This window comes from Mobula birostris, chromosome 6, assembly GCF_030028105.1.
Source record: "Mobula birostris isolate sMobBir1 chromosome 6, sMobBir1.hap1, whole genome shotgun sequence".
NCBI classification, from domain to species: domain Eukaryota; kingdom Metazoa; phylum Chordata; class Chondrichthyes; order Myliobatiformes; family Myliobatidae; genus Mobula; species Mobula birostris.
In genome coordinates this window covers 111,460,434-111,477,014 of record NC_092375.1, presented here as the reverse complement: position 1 = coordinate 111,477,014, position 16,581 = coordinate 111,460,434, and the positions used below count along the sequence as shown (strand labels likewise).

At 40.7% G+C, this 16,581-nt stretch overlaps 1 protein-coding gene across 2 annotated transcripts in view; it reads right to left on the bottom strand.

Moving 5' to 3' along the window:
- Positions 1 to 474: 474 nt before the first annotated feature.
- stk16 (serine/threonine kinase 16) overlaps positions 475 to 16,581 on the bottom strand; it is a 67,092-nt gene continuing 50,985 nt past the window's right edge. For both annotated transcript variants that reach the window (XM_072260983.1, XM_072260984.1), the window contains exons 7-8: positions 11,409 to 11,530; positions 475 to 8,859 (exon numbers count right to left, since the gene is read on the bottom strand). In XM_072260983.1, coding sequence (XP_072117084.1) covers positions 8,721 to 8,859; positions 11,409 to 11,530 — 261 coding nt within the window. In that variant the 3' untranslated portion in view covers positions 475 to 8,720. The remainder of the gene's footprint in view (positions 8,860 to 11,408; positions 11,531 to 16,581) is intronic.

Here is a 16,581-nt window from a genome sequence, read left to right as displayed (position 1 = left end):
TCTGATGCAGTCTGCAAGAGAACTGGGACTTGGGAAAAGATTTTTTTCCAGTAAGACTCTGACTCCAAGTATAAAGCCAAAGCTACACAGGAATGGCTTAAAACAACAAAGTTACTGACCTGGCGTGGCCAAATCAGAGTCCAAACCTCAATCCAATTAAGGATTTGTGGCTGGACTTGAAAAGAGCTGTTCATTCATGATTCCCATGCAATCTGACAGAGCTTGAGCATTTTGTAAAGAATAGAGAAAAATTGCAATGTCCAGATGTGCAAAAGCTGACAGAGACCTACCCATACCTTGCTGCCAAAGGTGCATCTACTAAATACTGACTTGAAGTGGGTGAATACTTATACAATCAATTCTTTCGTGCTTTATATTTGTAATTAATTTAGATCACTTTGTAGAGATCTATTTTCATTTGGCACAAAAGAGTCTTTTTCTGTAGATCAGTGTCAGAAAGTCAAATTAAATCCACTGTGATTCAATGTTGTAAAACAATAAAACACGAATGCTTCTGGGCGGCGGGGGAGATGAATACTCTTTATAGGCACTATATATAAGCTATTTTATGTATTTATATTGTGTTTTTTTAAAATCTTGAATTTTTTTCGATTTATGTGTGATAAATAAATAAATGAACCTGAAACCCACATTAATATAGCCAACTGGTACAAAGCACTCAGCAGTATCAAACTGCACAAACTGATTCAAGGACGGAGATCGGTATTAATGTAGCAGTGTTGAATATGCAAAACATCACAAAAGCTCTTCTCTTGGCTGCATAATCAGGTCAGAAGATTTTGTTTCAATGGCTCAGTCCAATCAAGGCAGATAGTCAATTATTTGGTTAAGAGGTAGTTTTATTTTTAAAATTCACTTTTTAAATGTATCTGTGTGTTGTCTCCAATGCCAGCATTTATTACCTGGACTTGAAGAAGCAGTACGGGATCAGCTACATTAGTGGATCTGGATGGCGCCTGCATGCAACGCTCCTTCGGTCGGCATCTTCTGGATAGATCATTTCACTTCTTTTATGTCTCTTACATTTGTTTTTCATCTTGGATGTGATTCTGGAACTGTTGGAGCCTGTGGTTTGCTGTTTGGAGATCATTTGGGTGTTCCAGCGTTCTGCAGTCTCAGAGAGGATTCACGAGGCAGAGGTAGCATGCGGGAACCTCAAGGTGGGCAGGCTGCGGGATGCGAATCAATGTTTGACTCCATTTCGCTGATTAAAGCTTCCATTGTGTGCCGACTAAAGCGACGAGGGAGGTTAAGCTTTGGGGTGAGTGCCAGCTGCCCGTCTTTTGATTGTTCAGGGTCACTCCGCTACGCTACCAGAGAGGGGAGAGCCTGCCACTGTGCCCGGAGAATGCTGCCCAGGTTTTCGGCGTCTTGGATGTGGACTTGGACTGTACACTTTTTCCAGCCTAATAGATTTTTATGTTCTGTGTTTTTCGCCCGATCTTTCTCATTTTTTGTGTGGGGAAGGGGTATGTGGAGGTTGATGCATCTGTTCCATCTTTACTCTTTTTTTGTGCAGGGAGTGGTATTTGGGGGATTGACGATCGTGCTGCCTTTCTTTTCTTTCTTGGTTTCATGACAGAAGAATTTCAGAGTTGAATAGTTTGATAATAAATGAACCTCTGACCTTTCGAATCATAAACAGGTCTGGATACGTATGGCAGATTACCCTTAGATAGGCACATAGAAGATAGAAAAATGCAGGGCTGTGAGGGAGGGAAGGCTTAGATTGATCTTAGAGTAAGTTCAAAGGTTGGCATGATATTGGGCCAAAGGAACTGTACTGTGCTGTTGTAAGTTCAACTTCCTTCTTGGTAGTTTATAGTCACCATTAGACTTCATTTTTTCATTAAATTCCAGATTTAATCACTCAAATTTAAATGTAAATGCTGTCGTGGCACCAGCACCGAAATCAATGACCAAACATCATTAATAATTCAGTGATGGCGGCCACAGTAATGTAACAATTAGTGCAAGGGGACTGTAAGGGGTTTGTATGTTCTCCTCTTGACCATTTGGGGTTCCCTCATATTTCAAAGTTATGGTCATGCTATATTGGCACAGGAAACATGGTCACACTTGGGGCTGCCCTCAGCACATCCTTGCACTGTATTGGTCATTGACGCAAATGAAGTATTTCATGGTATGTTTCAATGTACATGTGACAAATAAAGCTCATCTTTTAAGACCTTTAATTTTTTCATACCTCTAGATGGTAATCCAGTTAACTACCACAATCCCGTCAGAATTTTTAAAAGGAGGTGGAGCGATTATTATCAAAGAAGGTAAAGAGGCAGAGGGAATTAGCCATGGATCTCCAAAACTTAAAACAGAGGGAGGTGCAAACATGAGCATCAATGGTGGGGCAACTAAAATCTGTAATGCTGATTTGCTGGACGATGTCCATTTCAGCAGCAACAAGAGTTGGACAATGGTCTGTGATCTTCAAAGTAATAAATTGATTAGAAAAATGATCAGCAGTTCAGTATTACTAATAAGATCATAAGTGTGCAATGCTTTAGAGCTAAACATTTAGACATTTAAGAGGCTCTTAGATTGGCACATGCATGATAGAAAAGTGGAAGGCTCTATGGCAGGGTACGGTTAGATAAATTTAAAAGGCTAGCACAACATTGTGGGCTGAAGTAGCTGTATTGCGCTATAATGTTCAATGTTCCAAATCTGATGATGTTAACTAACATCACAACCAGAGGAAAACCTGCCTAGTAGACTAACTTCTCTTGCCCTGTAGGTGGTTGTGTTGGTACCATAGGAGGTGTGAATGAGGTTGATATAAAAGGGTTATGGAGCAAGAGGGGTTTCAATTCACTCACCAGCTCAAAGGAAAATAAAAATCACTGAATTATTTTAAAATTACAGGGAGGGAATAGTGATTCTTGATAAAGATCCACAGTGGCATTGATCTGAACAAGATATTTATAACCTCAAATGCAGAACAACTCAAAGGTGTATGTGACAGATTGATTTAAGCCACTGCCTCAAAACTGATACTGGGGAGCAAAATTTTTAAGATGACTGGAGGGAAGTATGTTAGATGTAGTTTTTTTTTAAAACACAGAGAGTGGTGGGTGTGTAAAATGTGTTCCTAGGGGTGGTGACAGAGGCACATACATTAGGGACATTTAAAAGACTTTTAAATAGCCACATGGATGATAAAAAAAAAGGAGGGCTATGTGAGAAGGGAAGTTTAGTATAAGTTAAAAGATCGGCACAACACCATTCGCCAAAAGGCCCGTACTGTGCTGTAGTGTTCCATGTTCCAGGGACCAGGATTCATTCCTGACCTCTGCTGCTATCTGGGCACAGTTCTCTCTGTGACTGAGTGAGTTTCCTCCGGGATGGTCCAGTTTCCTTCCACATCCTGGGTTGTGAATTGCCCCAAGTGTAAGATGGGTGGCCGAAGATCTGTGGGTGCTTGTGGGAAAGGGATCAACAAAATAAGGTATGCATGTAGCTGGGTACTTGATAATTAGTGCAGAAATTGAGGGATGAAGGGCTATTTCTGGGCTGTATTGACTTTATAACTTTTAAATTTTTTTAATATTTAGAGATAGTGTGGAACAGGCCCTTCCAGTCCTACGAGCTGTGCTCCCCAGCAGCCCAACCTATTAAACCCTAACTTAATCACAGGACAATTTCTAATGACCAAATTACCTACAAGCCTGTACGTCTTTGGACTGTGGAAGGAAACCAAAGCACTTGGAGGAAACCCATGCGCTCACAGGAAGGGTGTACAAACTTCTTACAGATGGTGCTGGAATTGAACTCCAAACTCCAATACCCTGAGCTCTAATACAGTCACATTAATCACTATGCTACTGTCCCAGATAAAGTAGGTTACATAAAAGTAACAGTATTTTCAACAGAAAGGATATCGATAAACTCAAACCGACATCCAAGCATCATCAGGGCTCTATCCAACACTTTTCAAATTGAGGTAAAATTTAAGCACATCATACCCATGGTAATGCTGGTATACAAATGCCTAACTGCACTGAGTAATTTTGTCATAAGTGACACAATAGCCGGGGAGAAAGTAACGCCCAGCAAATGCACTAGACGTTTACACACTTGTAACCACCTTCCGCAACCACAACATACATCAGAGGGTCAAAACAGCAAAGAATTTAACAAACAGACCATTTTATCTTAAAGGCATGCAAATAATTGGAACTGCAGACATAACATATCCATTGCACATACAAAGATATAATAGAAAATCAGGACAAGGCATCTGAATGGAGTATACAGGTCCAGAATATGATCACAATCCTATGGTGATGATCTCAAAGAATCAATATCCCCCAAAAAATTAGTCTCTTTAAATACTATCTATGCTATGACAATGGAATTAGATCAAATACAAATTGATCTAAGCAACTTATAATGAGAGCTCCTGCCGATGAGCAGGTTCCCTCGTTATGGCAGAGACCCTGCATTGCTTCGTACCATATCCAAGAAGCTTCCTGAAATGAATTACAGTATCCCAGGAAACTATCACTCACTGTGTGCATAGTAAAATGCCTCAAAGAGCATACAAATGGAGAATGATTACTATTGTACTTCACTTGAAAGAATATGCATGGATAATTTACAATATTGAAAAGGTTGCATTTATCTTGGTCTGAGTTGATTCGGGCCACATTAAAGCAGGATAAGGTGGAAAAAGAAAGGCTAAAAAAACTCTCTCCCTCTAATCCAAGGATTTTTTTAAACCTACAGAATTGAAATCAAGTACTTCTAAGATTTGGATTGATAAATTTCCAGATGCCAAGTGCTAATGGGTTCTGCTAGGAGAATGCTGAAGTACAGGAGTGCTGGTGACCTCACTGAGTGGTGCAGCAATGCTGATGACTGCATAAGATACTCTTTGCTTCTAATGTGTTGTGATATGTAGTTACCAGAAACAGGTTTACAGGGGACAGGGACTAATTAGAGAGCTGTTTTCAACATGGGAAGGGAAGGATAAATTTCACCCTTCTTTGCTTTCTTACTCTGTGCCCATACATTATGGAAACACCTGTCAGCAATTGCATGTACAGTAAATTCTAGCGTCAATCCATTACATCCAATAAATCTCAAGGGTTCGGCTTCTAGAGCCTCACTACAACATCCATTTCAGATTCTGTTAATATAAAGTCCTAAATTTTTCCTTCTTCAAATTTTACACTGCATTTTTATGCTCTGTTACTACCATTCCAATGTGGGATCATTGATAGTTTGTACATCTCTCAGGCTGTTAAAAGCCAAGCATTCATTATTCTTCCAATAACTGAACACAATAATTATGTCATCTTCAATAGTCTTTCAGACGAGGATGTCATTTTATGAGAAAGCCTATCCTCCTCTCCAAATGAGCCAATAGGGAAAGACAAACAGTTTTGCAGGCCTCTGAAAATCACCACATTATACTTGTCTTTTCCTGCAGCTATCCTTTGCACTTCAAACATTCCTTTCTTCTGATATCTAGCTCTTCACTATTTTGTTCTAACATTTTGGTATTGGCTTCCTCAAAGCTGAGGTGGTTAAGTTGAGATTTGACCAATGCACTAAATATATTCGTCCTTCCACATGAGGCAACACTTCACCTGCGAGTCTGTCGGGGTCACCTACTGCACCCGGCACGGCCTCCTCTGCATCGGTGAGACCTAACGTAGACTGAGGGGCTGCTTTGTTGAGCACCTCTGCTCTGACTAAAACAAGCATAGATTCAGCCATGCCACTGAATGGTGGAAGCTCAAGGGGCTCATCCCTCTTCTCCTCAGTAAAATCTGAGAAACTGTAAGACATAGATGAGGGGCTAACAAGTTTTAAAAGAACCAGAGGCACCCAAGTTAAATGACTTGTTTAAATGAATGCATAGTTAGGATGATAAAACACTTGCTGATGGTAGTAGAAAGGATGGTAGCCCTTGAAAGGGAATGGGAGATATTTTTCCAAGGGTAGGGTAAGAATTGTTGGCTCCAGATAAACAGTGGCACTCATTAGACTGTTGTTAGAAGACAGCAACCAGACCAAACTGAATGCTCTCGTGTTGCACTTTATATTGCAAAGTAGGTAACAGACAATATCCACCCCATCACAGACTGTTTTATTTAGTTCTTTCCCTGATCACTGACCCCTCAAGAACTTTCAGTTCTGATAAAAAAGTCATAGCTCGAATTGCCAGCCTGGTTTCCACATTAATTCCAATTTTTTTTTTTCTCCCACAAGCTTTATGTTTAGTTTCAGGCTTTCTGTATTATTTTGAAACTAAAGCAAGTTTCAAACACAACCACGTACCTAGCTGTTAAGCACTGAGAGTACTTTTGTTTGTAGTGTTGGGGAAAGGAAGAATTGGTGGGTGGGGTGGAAGTGAAAGCATTGAACGGGAGGGAACGTCGACTCAGACCATGACAGGCCTGCGTCAGGCATTTTCATGCCTTATAAGGCACAGATTGGAAGTCTGTGTGGGGCGCCACTCCTCGCACAGACACTAGAGCAATGTGTGATTAAGTGCCTTGCTCAAGGATACAAACATGCTGCCACAGCTGAGGCTCAAACTAGCAACCTTGAGATCACTAGACAAACGCCTTAACCACTTGGCCACGTGCCCACACTGGAAGGAAAAATAATAATCAGTTTTAATACAGATTTACAAATCAGGAGGGAATAAAAGTGCAACTTCAGGAATCAACCACGTCTCTAACAACCTTTTAAAATTATTTTGCACATTTTTTTTTGCAGATTTAAAAGAGCTGAGCTTAGAATTAGGTACGCATTGTTATCATTGTACAGGGCATTGACGAGGCCATACCAAGAGTATCCTGCATAGTTTTGGTCCCCTTATTTAAGAATGGATATTCCAACACTGGGAGAAGTCTGAAAGAAATTCACTGGGCTAATTCCTGGTAACAGAATGTTGTCCTATCAGAAGTAGCTATATAAGTTGTATCCATATTCTTTGGAAATTAGAAGAATAAGAGGTGATTTTATAGAAACACATAAGATCCCATGGTGTATAACAGGGTAGATGTTAAAAGGTTTTCACTCGTGAGACAGTCAAACAAGGGGACAGAGTTACAAAACAAGAAAATAATCATGAATTGCAATATCTTGAAAAAAGCAATGTACCTCTGGAATTTACCTTAAAGTTGTGGAGACTAGATCATTGGAGGTATTTAAAGAGGAGGTAGATATGTTTTTGAAGGGTTGGCAAGTTGAAGGTTATGTGGAACTAGCAATGAGAAAGACAAGGTTTGGGATAGATCAGCCACGATCATGTTCAACTGCAGGCCTTTCCCTATTTTCTAGTGTTCAATACATTGTTCTTAGAATTACTCAAGATTCAGGGGGTGGTGTGCAATGCAGGGGAAGAAAGAAATATGTAATCTACAGATGCTTATGAGGATACAAACTGAGAAAAGGAACTGAAATATTTCTGTAGCAGAAAATATTGATTGAACATTTGCACATTGCTGTTTGTGGAGATGACTCAATCTCAAGTGGCAAGCCGACTATCGGACATCTTGAGATTGTTCCAAAAGGCAAGGCCACTCATCTTGAATAGGCATGTACTTGAAAAATAACACTGATGGGGCTAAATAAGCTCCTACAAAGAGGAATAGACAGAGTGGGAAGTGATGTCCCTTAACGGGTAATGCACCATTGAGGAAAATATTCACCTGGCTTTGGCTCTGCTTTCATTTCCTGTTTGGCTGGGGTGGAGGGGTGGTGTGGAAGTGATGAGGGTTGAGTTTCCTAGCAGTTAATTTGGCTTGAATGGTTTCAAACTTGCCCATTCTACAATTGGAATCAATGTAGTGATATCAAATCTTTAATATTGTCTTTTTTTTGGAAGAGGGAAAGGGTACACGGGGATGAAAGATAGAAAAAAAATGATTTAATTAGAAAAACACACTACAAAATATTATAGAGATAGATGCCAGCACCCTCAGCATGTAATCCAATTGAAACCAATCCCTATCCCATTATGTGACTGGATGGAGTCTTTAAAGCTTATGAGGTTTCTACACTTGCTCCCAAAATTTAACCATTTCTGATTTAGTTCTCTGTCACACACCTGGAGGTCAGGCGTTGAGTCCACATTAATAAGTTGTGTCATGGCAGCATTCAATACACACTTAGCAGTGCACGGCCACGTTTTTACTTGCCTTTTTACACACAGTTAGAATTAATGCACTCCAAAACTTAACCCCGGTAAGTTCTGATGGAAGAGAGCAGACAGGCAGCACCCAAGAACAGTGACCAAACAGACAAGTGAATCACACCTTTCGCACTCAATGAGACTTACTTCTTCAGCAAGGTGTTGTATGTAAATTCTACACACGTAACCACAGCAGGTACCAAAGGGTTTGGTGGTTGTGATTAACTTACAGCACGTGTAGTACCAATGGAGCAAAACAAAGAGCTAAATCCTTCTGGGATGAAGAAAAATATGTAATTTCTTCTACTTTGCTCTCCATTGAAAACTGAACAATTCTGTACAACCTGGAGTGGGAATACAGGACATAATGGAGAGAGAACACACAGGATCCTACCCAGTTGGCAGAAATACTGAAGCAAAGATGACTGATGATATTTTTTTTCTCCGTGTAGAAATAATGAAAGTCTGACAGATGACAAATTCGAACTGCCTCCTAGGATAGATGGAGCCACTCTTGTTAATGCTGCCAATATCAGATCATTCTGGTGTCCTGGACGGCTCCGGCAGGCTGCAGTTGTTCAGTCTGGTTCAATACCCAGGTAATATTTGGCCTCTCTTGGAGGTTAACAACCATCATAGAGGTTAGCAGATGCTGTAGGGACTGTGTGTACCTGGATAGGGACAAAGATCAGAGGCAACTTCAACTAACTGAATGGTAGTATGCAATAAAAAATAATTTACATAAAATTTATAGCAATAAACAGCTCAGTTCTTCTTTATACTGCACAGCATCATCCTTCAATTCTCTCAACATGTACTCAGCATGTCCTTCTATTTTTTTTCTCCTACATCTGCCCACCTAACATCCAGGAACAGTAGGACATCTTATCTGTTGTCCTCCTCTCACAAAAAAGTTTAATTCTAACCACTTTCACTGGATATTCTCCTTCGTGACCTCAATCAAGATATACATAGAATTCACTATGACCACTTTAAGAAATGTTAAAGATCTCTACCAGATAATTTTCTAAGCAAAGAATGAATATAGAGTACTGGACAAACACCTTTGCACTGACTTGCCTGCCCTATACAAATGAAAAAAGGAAGCACTCTAAGCCACTCTCAGGGTGTACTCATATTCACCTGGGTTGCCTCCAACCTGACGGCATGAACATCGATTTTTCTAACTTCCAGTAATTTCTTCACCTTTCCCCTTCTCTTTTTTACCATTCCTCAATCTGGCTCCCCTCTTCCCCTTATCACCTCCCTCTAGGGCCCCTCCTCCTTCCCTTTCTCCCCTCCTATGAGATTCCTTCTTCTTCAGCCCTTTTATTATCATCTCCCAGCTTCTCACTTCACCCCCCTCACCCACCCACCCACTTTCATCCTCACCTGGCCTTACCTATCACCTGCCAGATTATACTCCTTCTCCTCCTCAGTACCTTTGTATGCTGGCTTCTGTCCCCCTCCTCTTCAGCCCTGATGAAGGGTCTTGGCCTGAAACATAAACTGCTTGTTCCCCTCCATAGTTGCTGCCTGACCTGCTGAGTTCCTCCATCATTTTGTATGTGTTATACTATTTTAAAACTTTTACTTTACTTTATTGTCGCCAAACATTTGATACCAGAGCGTACAATCATCACAGTGATATTTGATTCTGCGCTTCGATGAATTCATTTACCACATTTAACTCTCTAGTGTCTTCAGAAAAGAACATCTGCAGTTTCTTGCTCTTATTCAGATCACCAATTTTGTTGACTTTCAACAGCCCCCTCATCCAGTTTGGCATTTTAAATCACTCAGTTCATAGGGTAATAGGATGGGTGATGGGATGGACAAAAGGCACTACACTCGCCAGCAATGTCCACATGCCATTAATGAATAAATTTTTAAAAATTAGTATGTTAATAAAGCTATTAGCTGTTGGATAAAGATAATTGAGTCTCCCCTGCTCTTCTTTGGAGGAGTGTTTACAGCAACTTTCATATCCACCTGGGCAGCCAAACAGAGAAGTTAAGTTTAGTAATGTAGGATTACCAGTAGCTACACTACAGCAACAAGCATAGTGTCACACCCATGTGTCTGAAGCTCATCATATTTAATGCCTTACAGTTCAGAGAGGAGAACCAACTCTATAAAGTCTATTCTCATCTTCTTTAATATCTATGCTTCTGCTTTATATGAACGATAAGGCAGGATTTAGATACCAACTCACACTTGAAAAAGAATATATCACTATTATCCAGTTACTCTTCCCAATTTATCATGACGCAGGGAACAGCAGAGGATGAGACTAAAACAGCATTCCAAGGACATGGAGTCACCAAAGACTAGCAAATTTCTGCGGATGCACTGTAGAGAGCATTCTAACTGGTTGCATCACTGTCTTGTATGGAGCCACAACTGCACAGGATCGGAAAAAGCTACAAAGGGATCACAGGCACCAGCCTCGCCACTGCTGAAGACATCTTCAAAGGGCAATGCCTCAGAAAGGTGGCATGCATCATCAAGGCTGCCCACCACACAGGACAGACCCTCTTCTCATTACTACCGTCAGAGGGGAGTCACAGGAGCCTGAATATACACACTCAATGTTTTAGGTACAGCTTCTTCCCCTACACCAACAGATTTCTGAATGGATAATATGAACACTACCTCACTATTTTTGAACTCTTTTTACACTACCTTTTAATATATATTTCTTCTTATAATTTATAGTGTACTTTATGTCTTGCACAGTATTGCTACTGCAAAACAACAAAATTTCACAACATATATCAGTGATAATAAACCTGATTCTCAAACACAAGAATGTCGGCAGATGCTGAAAATCCAAGGCAACACACACACAAAATGCTGGTGGAACTCAGCAGGCCAGGCAGCATCTATGGAAAAGAGTAAACAGTCAATGTTTTGAGCTGAGACCCTATTTCAGGACTCTGATTCTGCCATTTCACTCTGTTCCACCCTGAGTCTGATTCTTAATATCCAAAGCTTCCAAGGGAATCACTTCCAAATTAATTGCTATGAATCCTGATACCTATTACTTCAAATCACCAAATTTCAGGAGACATGAACGGTACATGAGAGAAGGGTAACCCAAAGCCCAATTTCAAAGGTTTATCTCTTCCAAACCTTTGAGATAACTAAATTTCTTCTCCATTCATGTGAAAGTTTTAAGAAACTATTGCAGTTTTCTCACCTCCCCACCTGACTTTACCTGCAGTTTTCTGGAATGGTTATCGGATTCTGTACAGCCAATGCGACACAATCTCCTTTCTGGAAGATGCCATCATACGGTCCTTCCAGGAACATCATAGCATAGAGCACACATCCTAGGGACTAGAAATAAATCACCATGACACATTGAAAAAAAAACTTGGATACCATTAACAGCTCAATCAATAACAGCAAGAAGCTTGGTGGCTAATGCTAGTTAGATTTTAAGATGTGGACTACACAATCTGAGAATCACAGAGTCATACAGAACAGAAACAGGCCTTTTGGCCCACCCACTCAATTCCCAACTGCTAATCTGTCTAGTCTCACTGACCTGTACCTGGACCATATCCCTCCCTACTCCTCCCATCCATGGACTCTTTCAATCTTTACGCTTTCCTGCAGGTAGGTGACCAGAATTGCACACAAAACTCCAATTTTGACCTCACCAACGTCTTTTAAAACTTCATTGTTACATCCCAACAGTGTACTCAGTACCTGGGCTTATGAATGCCAATGTGACAAAAGCTTGCTTTATGATCTACCTGTGATGACACTTCTAAAGAATTATAGATCTATATTTTTAAAAACGCAAACAAGAGGAATTCTGCAGATGCTGGAAATTCAAGCAACACACATCAAAGTTGCTGATGAACGCAGCAGGCCAGGCAGCATCTCTAGGAAGAGGTACAGTCGACGTTTCAGGCCGAGAGGATAACGGGACAGGAGGCCCAGGGAGAAGGAAAAGGGGGACGGGGGGAAACCCAGAGGATGAGCAAGGAGTATAGTCAGAGGGACAGAGGGAGAAAAAGGAGAGAGAAAGAGAAAGAATGTGTGTATACAAATAAATAACGGATGGGGTACGAGGGGTAGGTGGGGCATTAGCGGAAGTTAGAGAAGTCAATGTTCATGCCATCAGGTTGGAGGCTACCCAGACAGAATATAGGGTGTTGTTCCTCCGGATCCTCTCATATCCCCTTTGCCAATCACCTGTCCAGCTCTTGGCTCCATCCCTCCCCCTCCTGTCTTCTCCTATCATTTTGGATCTCCCCCTCCCCCTCCCACTTTCAAATCTCTTACTAACTCTTCCTTCAGTTAGTCCTGACGAAGGGTCTCGGCCTGAAATGTCGACTGTACCTCTTCCTAGAGATGCTGTCTGGCCTGCTGCGTTCACCAGCAACTTTGATGTGTGTTGCATAGATCTATATTTCCTCTGTTCTACTGAGGGGGAGAGGGGGAGAGGAGGAGAGGGGGACACATATTCACAAGGAGAGAGGCTTTATTTAGATCCCATCCACTACCATCCTACATTTGCTACTATGGAGAGGATAGAGCCAGTATTAGCCCAGCCACTTCCGCAAACTTTACCAAAATAAATTCTGGCTTGGAATATTTGGCTACCTGCACTTGCTTGTGGATGGTATGTATCAGGGTACATAATTTGAAACCTTGCAGCCTGAGTTTGACATTTCTTTAGCTCAAAAATTACTGGCCAATCCGAGAAGTTAGAGGTGAAACAGCTCTTAACAGAATGTGCAGATACCACTCTACATCAGCCATCAGATACTATGCACTCAATAGTGTCTATTCAAGCATTAGTCCCCAGGAACAACAACAGACAAAACTTGTAGCTGAAACTATGGCAAAACTTCACAATAAAAAGGATTACTTTACCAGAAATAGATTTCCAAATAATGTGCATAAAACCAATGCCCACACTTCCAGCAGCGTAGTCTCCAAATGTGACAAAGGAAAACAAAATAAGACCATAAGAGATAGGAGCAGAAGTAAGTCACTTGGCTCATCAAATCTGCTCTGCCATTCCATCATGGCTGATTGATTTTCCCTCTCAAACCCACTTTCTTGCTTTCTCCTTATAATCTTTGATGCCTTTACTAATCAAGAACCCGTTAATATCAGCTTTAACTGTACAGTTGCAAGAAAAAAATTGTGAACCCTTTGCAATTACCTGGTTTTCTGCATTAATTACTCATAAAATGTGGTCTGATATCATCTAAGTCATCGCAATTATAGGCAAACGTAATCTGCCTAACAAACAATTGTACTTTTCATGACTTTATTGAACACATTGTTTAATCATTCACAGCCCAGACTGGAAAAAGTATGTACTTAATAACTCGTAGAACCTCCTGTAGCAGCAATAACCTCTACCGAACATCTCCTGTCTGGGTAGCCTCCAACCTGATGGCATGAACATTGACTTCTCTAACTTCTGTTAATTGCCCCACCTCCCCTTTGTACCCCATCTGTTATTTACTTATTATTATTATTATTTTTTCTCTCTCCTTTTTCCCCCTCTGTCCCTCTCACTATACTCCTTGACCATCCTCTGGGCTTCCCCCCTCCCCCTTTCTTTCTCCCTGGGCCTCCCATCCCATGTTCCTCTCATATCCCTTTTGCCAATCAACTTTCCGGCTCTTGGCTCCATCCCTCCCACCTCCTGTCTTCTCCTATCATTTTGGATCTCTCCCTCCCCCTCCCACTTTCAAATCTCTTACTATTTCTTCTTTCAGTTAGTTCTGATGAAGGGACTCGGCCCGAAACGTCGACTGTACCTCTTCCCATAGATGCTGCCTGGCCTGCTGCGTTCCACCAGCAACTTTTATGTGTGTTGCTTGAAATTCCAGCATCTGCAGATTTTCTCGTGTTTGCGATTTCCCGTAGCTGCTGATCAGACTTGCACAACAACAAGGAGAAATCTTACACTGTCCTCCATACAAAACTGTCTCAGTTCATCAATATCTCTGGGATACCTTGCCTGTACAGCCCTCGTCAGGTGATGTCACAGTATCTCAATTGGGTTAAGGTCTGGACTTTGACTTGGTCATTCCCAAACAAGATTTTTCTACTTTTTAAACCATTCTGTTATTGATTTACTCTTGTGTTTCTGATCATTGTTTTGTTGCGTCATCCAAGTTTAATGAAGCTTCAGGTAACGGACTGCCATCCCGACATTCTCCGGTAAAATGTCTTGATACAATTTTGAATTCATTGTTCCCTTAACAATTGCAAGTTGTCCAGGCCCTGGTGCAGCAAAGTAACCCCAGATCATGATGTTCCTTCCACCATGCTTCACAGTTGGGATGAGGATTTGCTGTTGGTGTGTAATGCCCTTTTCCTCCAAACATAGCAGTGTGCATTTCTGCCAAAAAGTTCAACTTTTGTCTCATCTTGCACATTGTCCCTGAAGCATTGTGGAACATCCAGGTGGTCTTTTGCAAACTCGAGACATGCAGCAACTTTTTTTTTGGAGTGTAGTGGTTTCCTCCGTGGTGTCCTTCCATGAACACCATTCTTGTTCAGTGCTTTTCTTATTGTGGACACATGAACACAAGTTCGAGAGATTTCTGCCAGTCTTTTGCTGTTACCCTTGGGTTCTTTTTCACTTCTTTCAGTATTGCACGTTGTGCTCTTGATGTGATCTTTGAAGGACACTCACTCCTAGGGAGAGTAGCAACAATACTGAATTTCCTCCATTTGTAGACAATTTCTCTTCCTGTGAACTGATGAAGACTCAGGTCTTTAGAAATGATTTTGTAGCCTTCTCCAGCTTCATGCATCTCTATAATTCTTCTTCTAAGGTCCTCTGAAAGTTGTTTTGATCGAGGCATGGTGCACATAAACAAATCTTTCTTGAGAAGAGTAAGCTCTGTCAGTAACCTCTACAGACCACACCTCCAATATAATCTCATTGATGGGAACACCTGACTTCAAATAGCTTTGTAGAAGGCACCACCCCAGAGGTTCACATACTTTTTTGACCCTAGACTGTGATTGTTTAAATGGTGTACTCAATACTGATGAAGTACTGAAGAAGTTCAATTCTTTGTGTGAAATATTGTGTGTTATTAGTTTAGGCAGATTGTGTTTGTCTATTACTGTGACTTAGATGAAGATCAAACCACATTTTATGAGTAATTAATGCAGGAAACCAGGTAACGCAAAGGGTTCACAAACTTTTTCTTACAACTGTACCTAATGGCCTGGCTTCCACAGCTGTCTGCGGCAATGAATTTCACCGAATCAACACCCTCTAATTAAAAGCATACCCCAATTCTAACTTGAATAATAAATTCAATAGAATTGGGAAGAGTTAAAAAGAAAAATATTTTATCAATTTGCACAAAACTTTAGAGCTCTAGTTGTACGATCAGGGTTTGATTCCTGTCACTACCTGTAAGGAATTTGTACACTCTCCCCATAACCACACGAGTTCCCTTTGGCTGCTCTAGTTTCCTTCCACATTCTAAAGATGTATGGGCTAGGGTTAGTAAGTTGTGGGCATGCTTTGTTGGCACCGAAGTATGACGACACTCATCAGCTGCCCAGCACAATTCTCGTTGATTTGATTTAATGCATACGATGCATATTATGGTGTCTCGATGTACATGTGACAAATAATGCTAATCTCGAATCAGAGAGTGATGGGTTATGGAATTCACCACAGAAGCACTATTGTGAAGCACCATTTAAAATTCATTTAGGTATTCGCTTGAAAAACTGTAATTTACAAAGCTGTGGATTTCACAGAAAGAATGATATAATTCAAACAGTCCAGTTCTAGAGGACATGCAGGAACAGAGTGAACCAAATTAATTGAAGTACACATTTTCAAAGATTGCACAGCATGTTGAGAGATTGATTATCAATGGGTTGATGCAATCTACATCTGGCAGGGAGGCACGTGTGTCAACATCTGGCAGAGATTATGGGCTCTGTAATTAAAAACTCTGTGTAGAAAAACAGAAATTATCTTGAATGTTTAGGCCACAACTGGAACAATAGTGCCCAATTCTAGTCAATACATAATTAAAGATGTGAAAATAATGGAGTGAGTTTAAAAACATGGTTCCAGGTTTCCACAAATGCCATTTAAAACTAATGAATATTTCTAGCCTTTTCTTATTTTAATCCACAGAATTTAGTTGCAAATTCAAATGAGAGAATTTGGGGCTATTCCTCTATCAGAATGTTGAGAAGAAATTTGATAAAATGACTGTAGGATTAGACAGCATAACTAGAAGGAAAATGTTCTGATTAGTAAGAGTTTGAGGATCAGGGGATACAAATTCAAAGTGGTGAGTGAAAACACTTATTTGGTACTTGGTTTATTATTATCACATGTACTGTGATCTAGTGAAAACTTTGTTCTC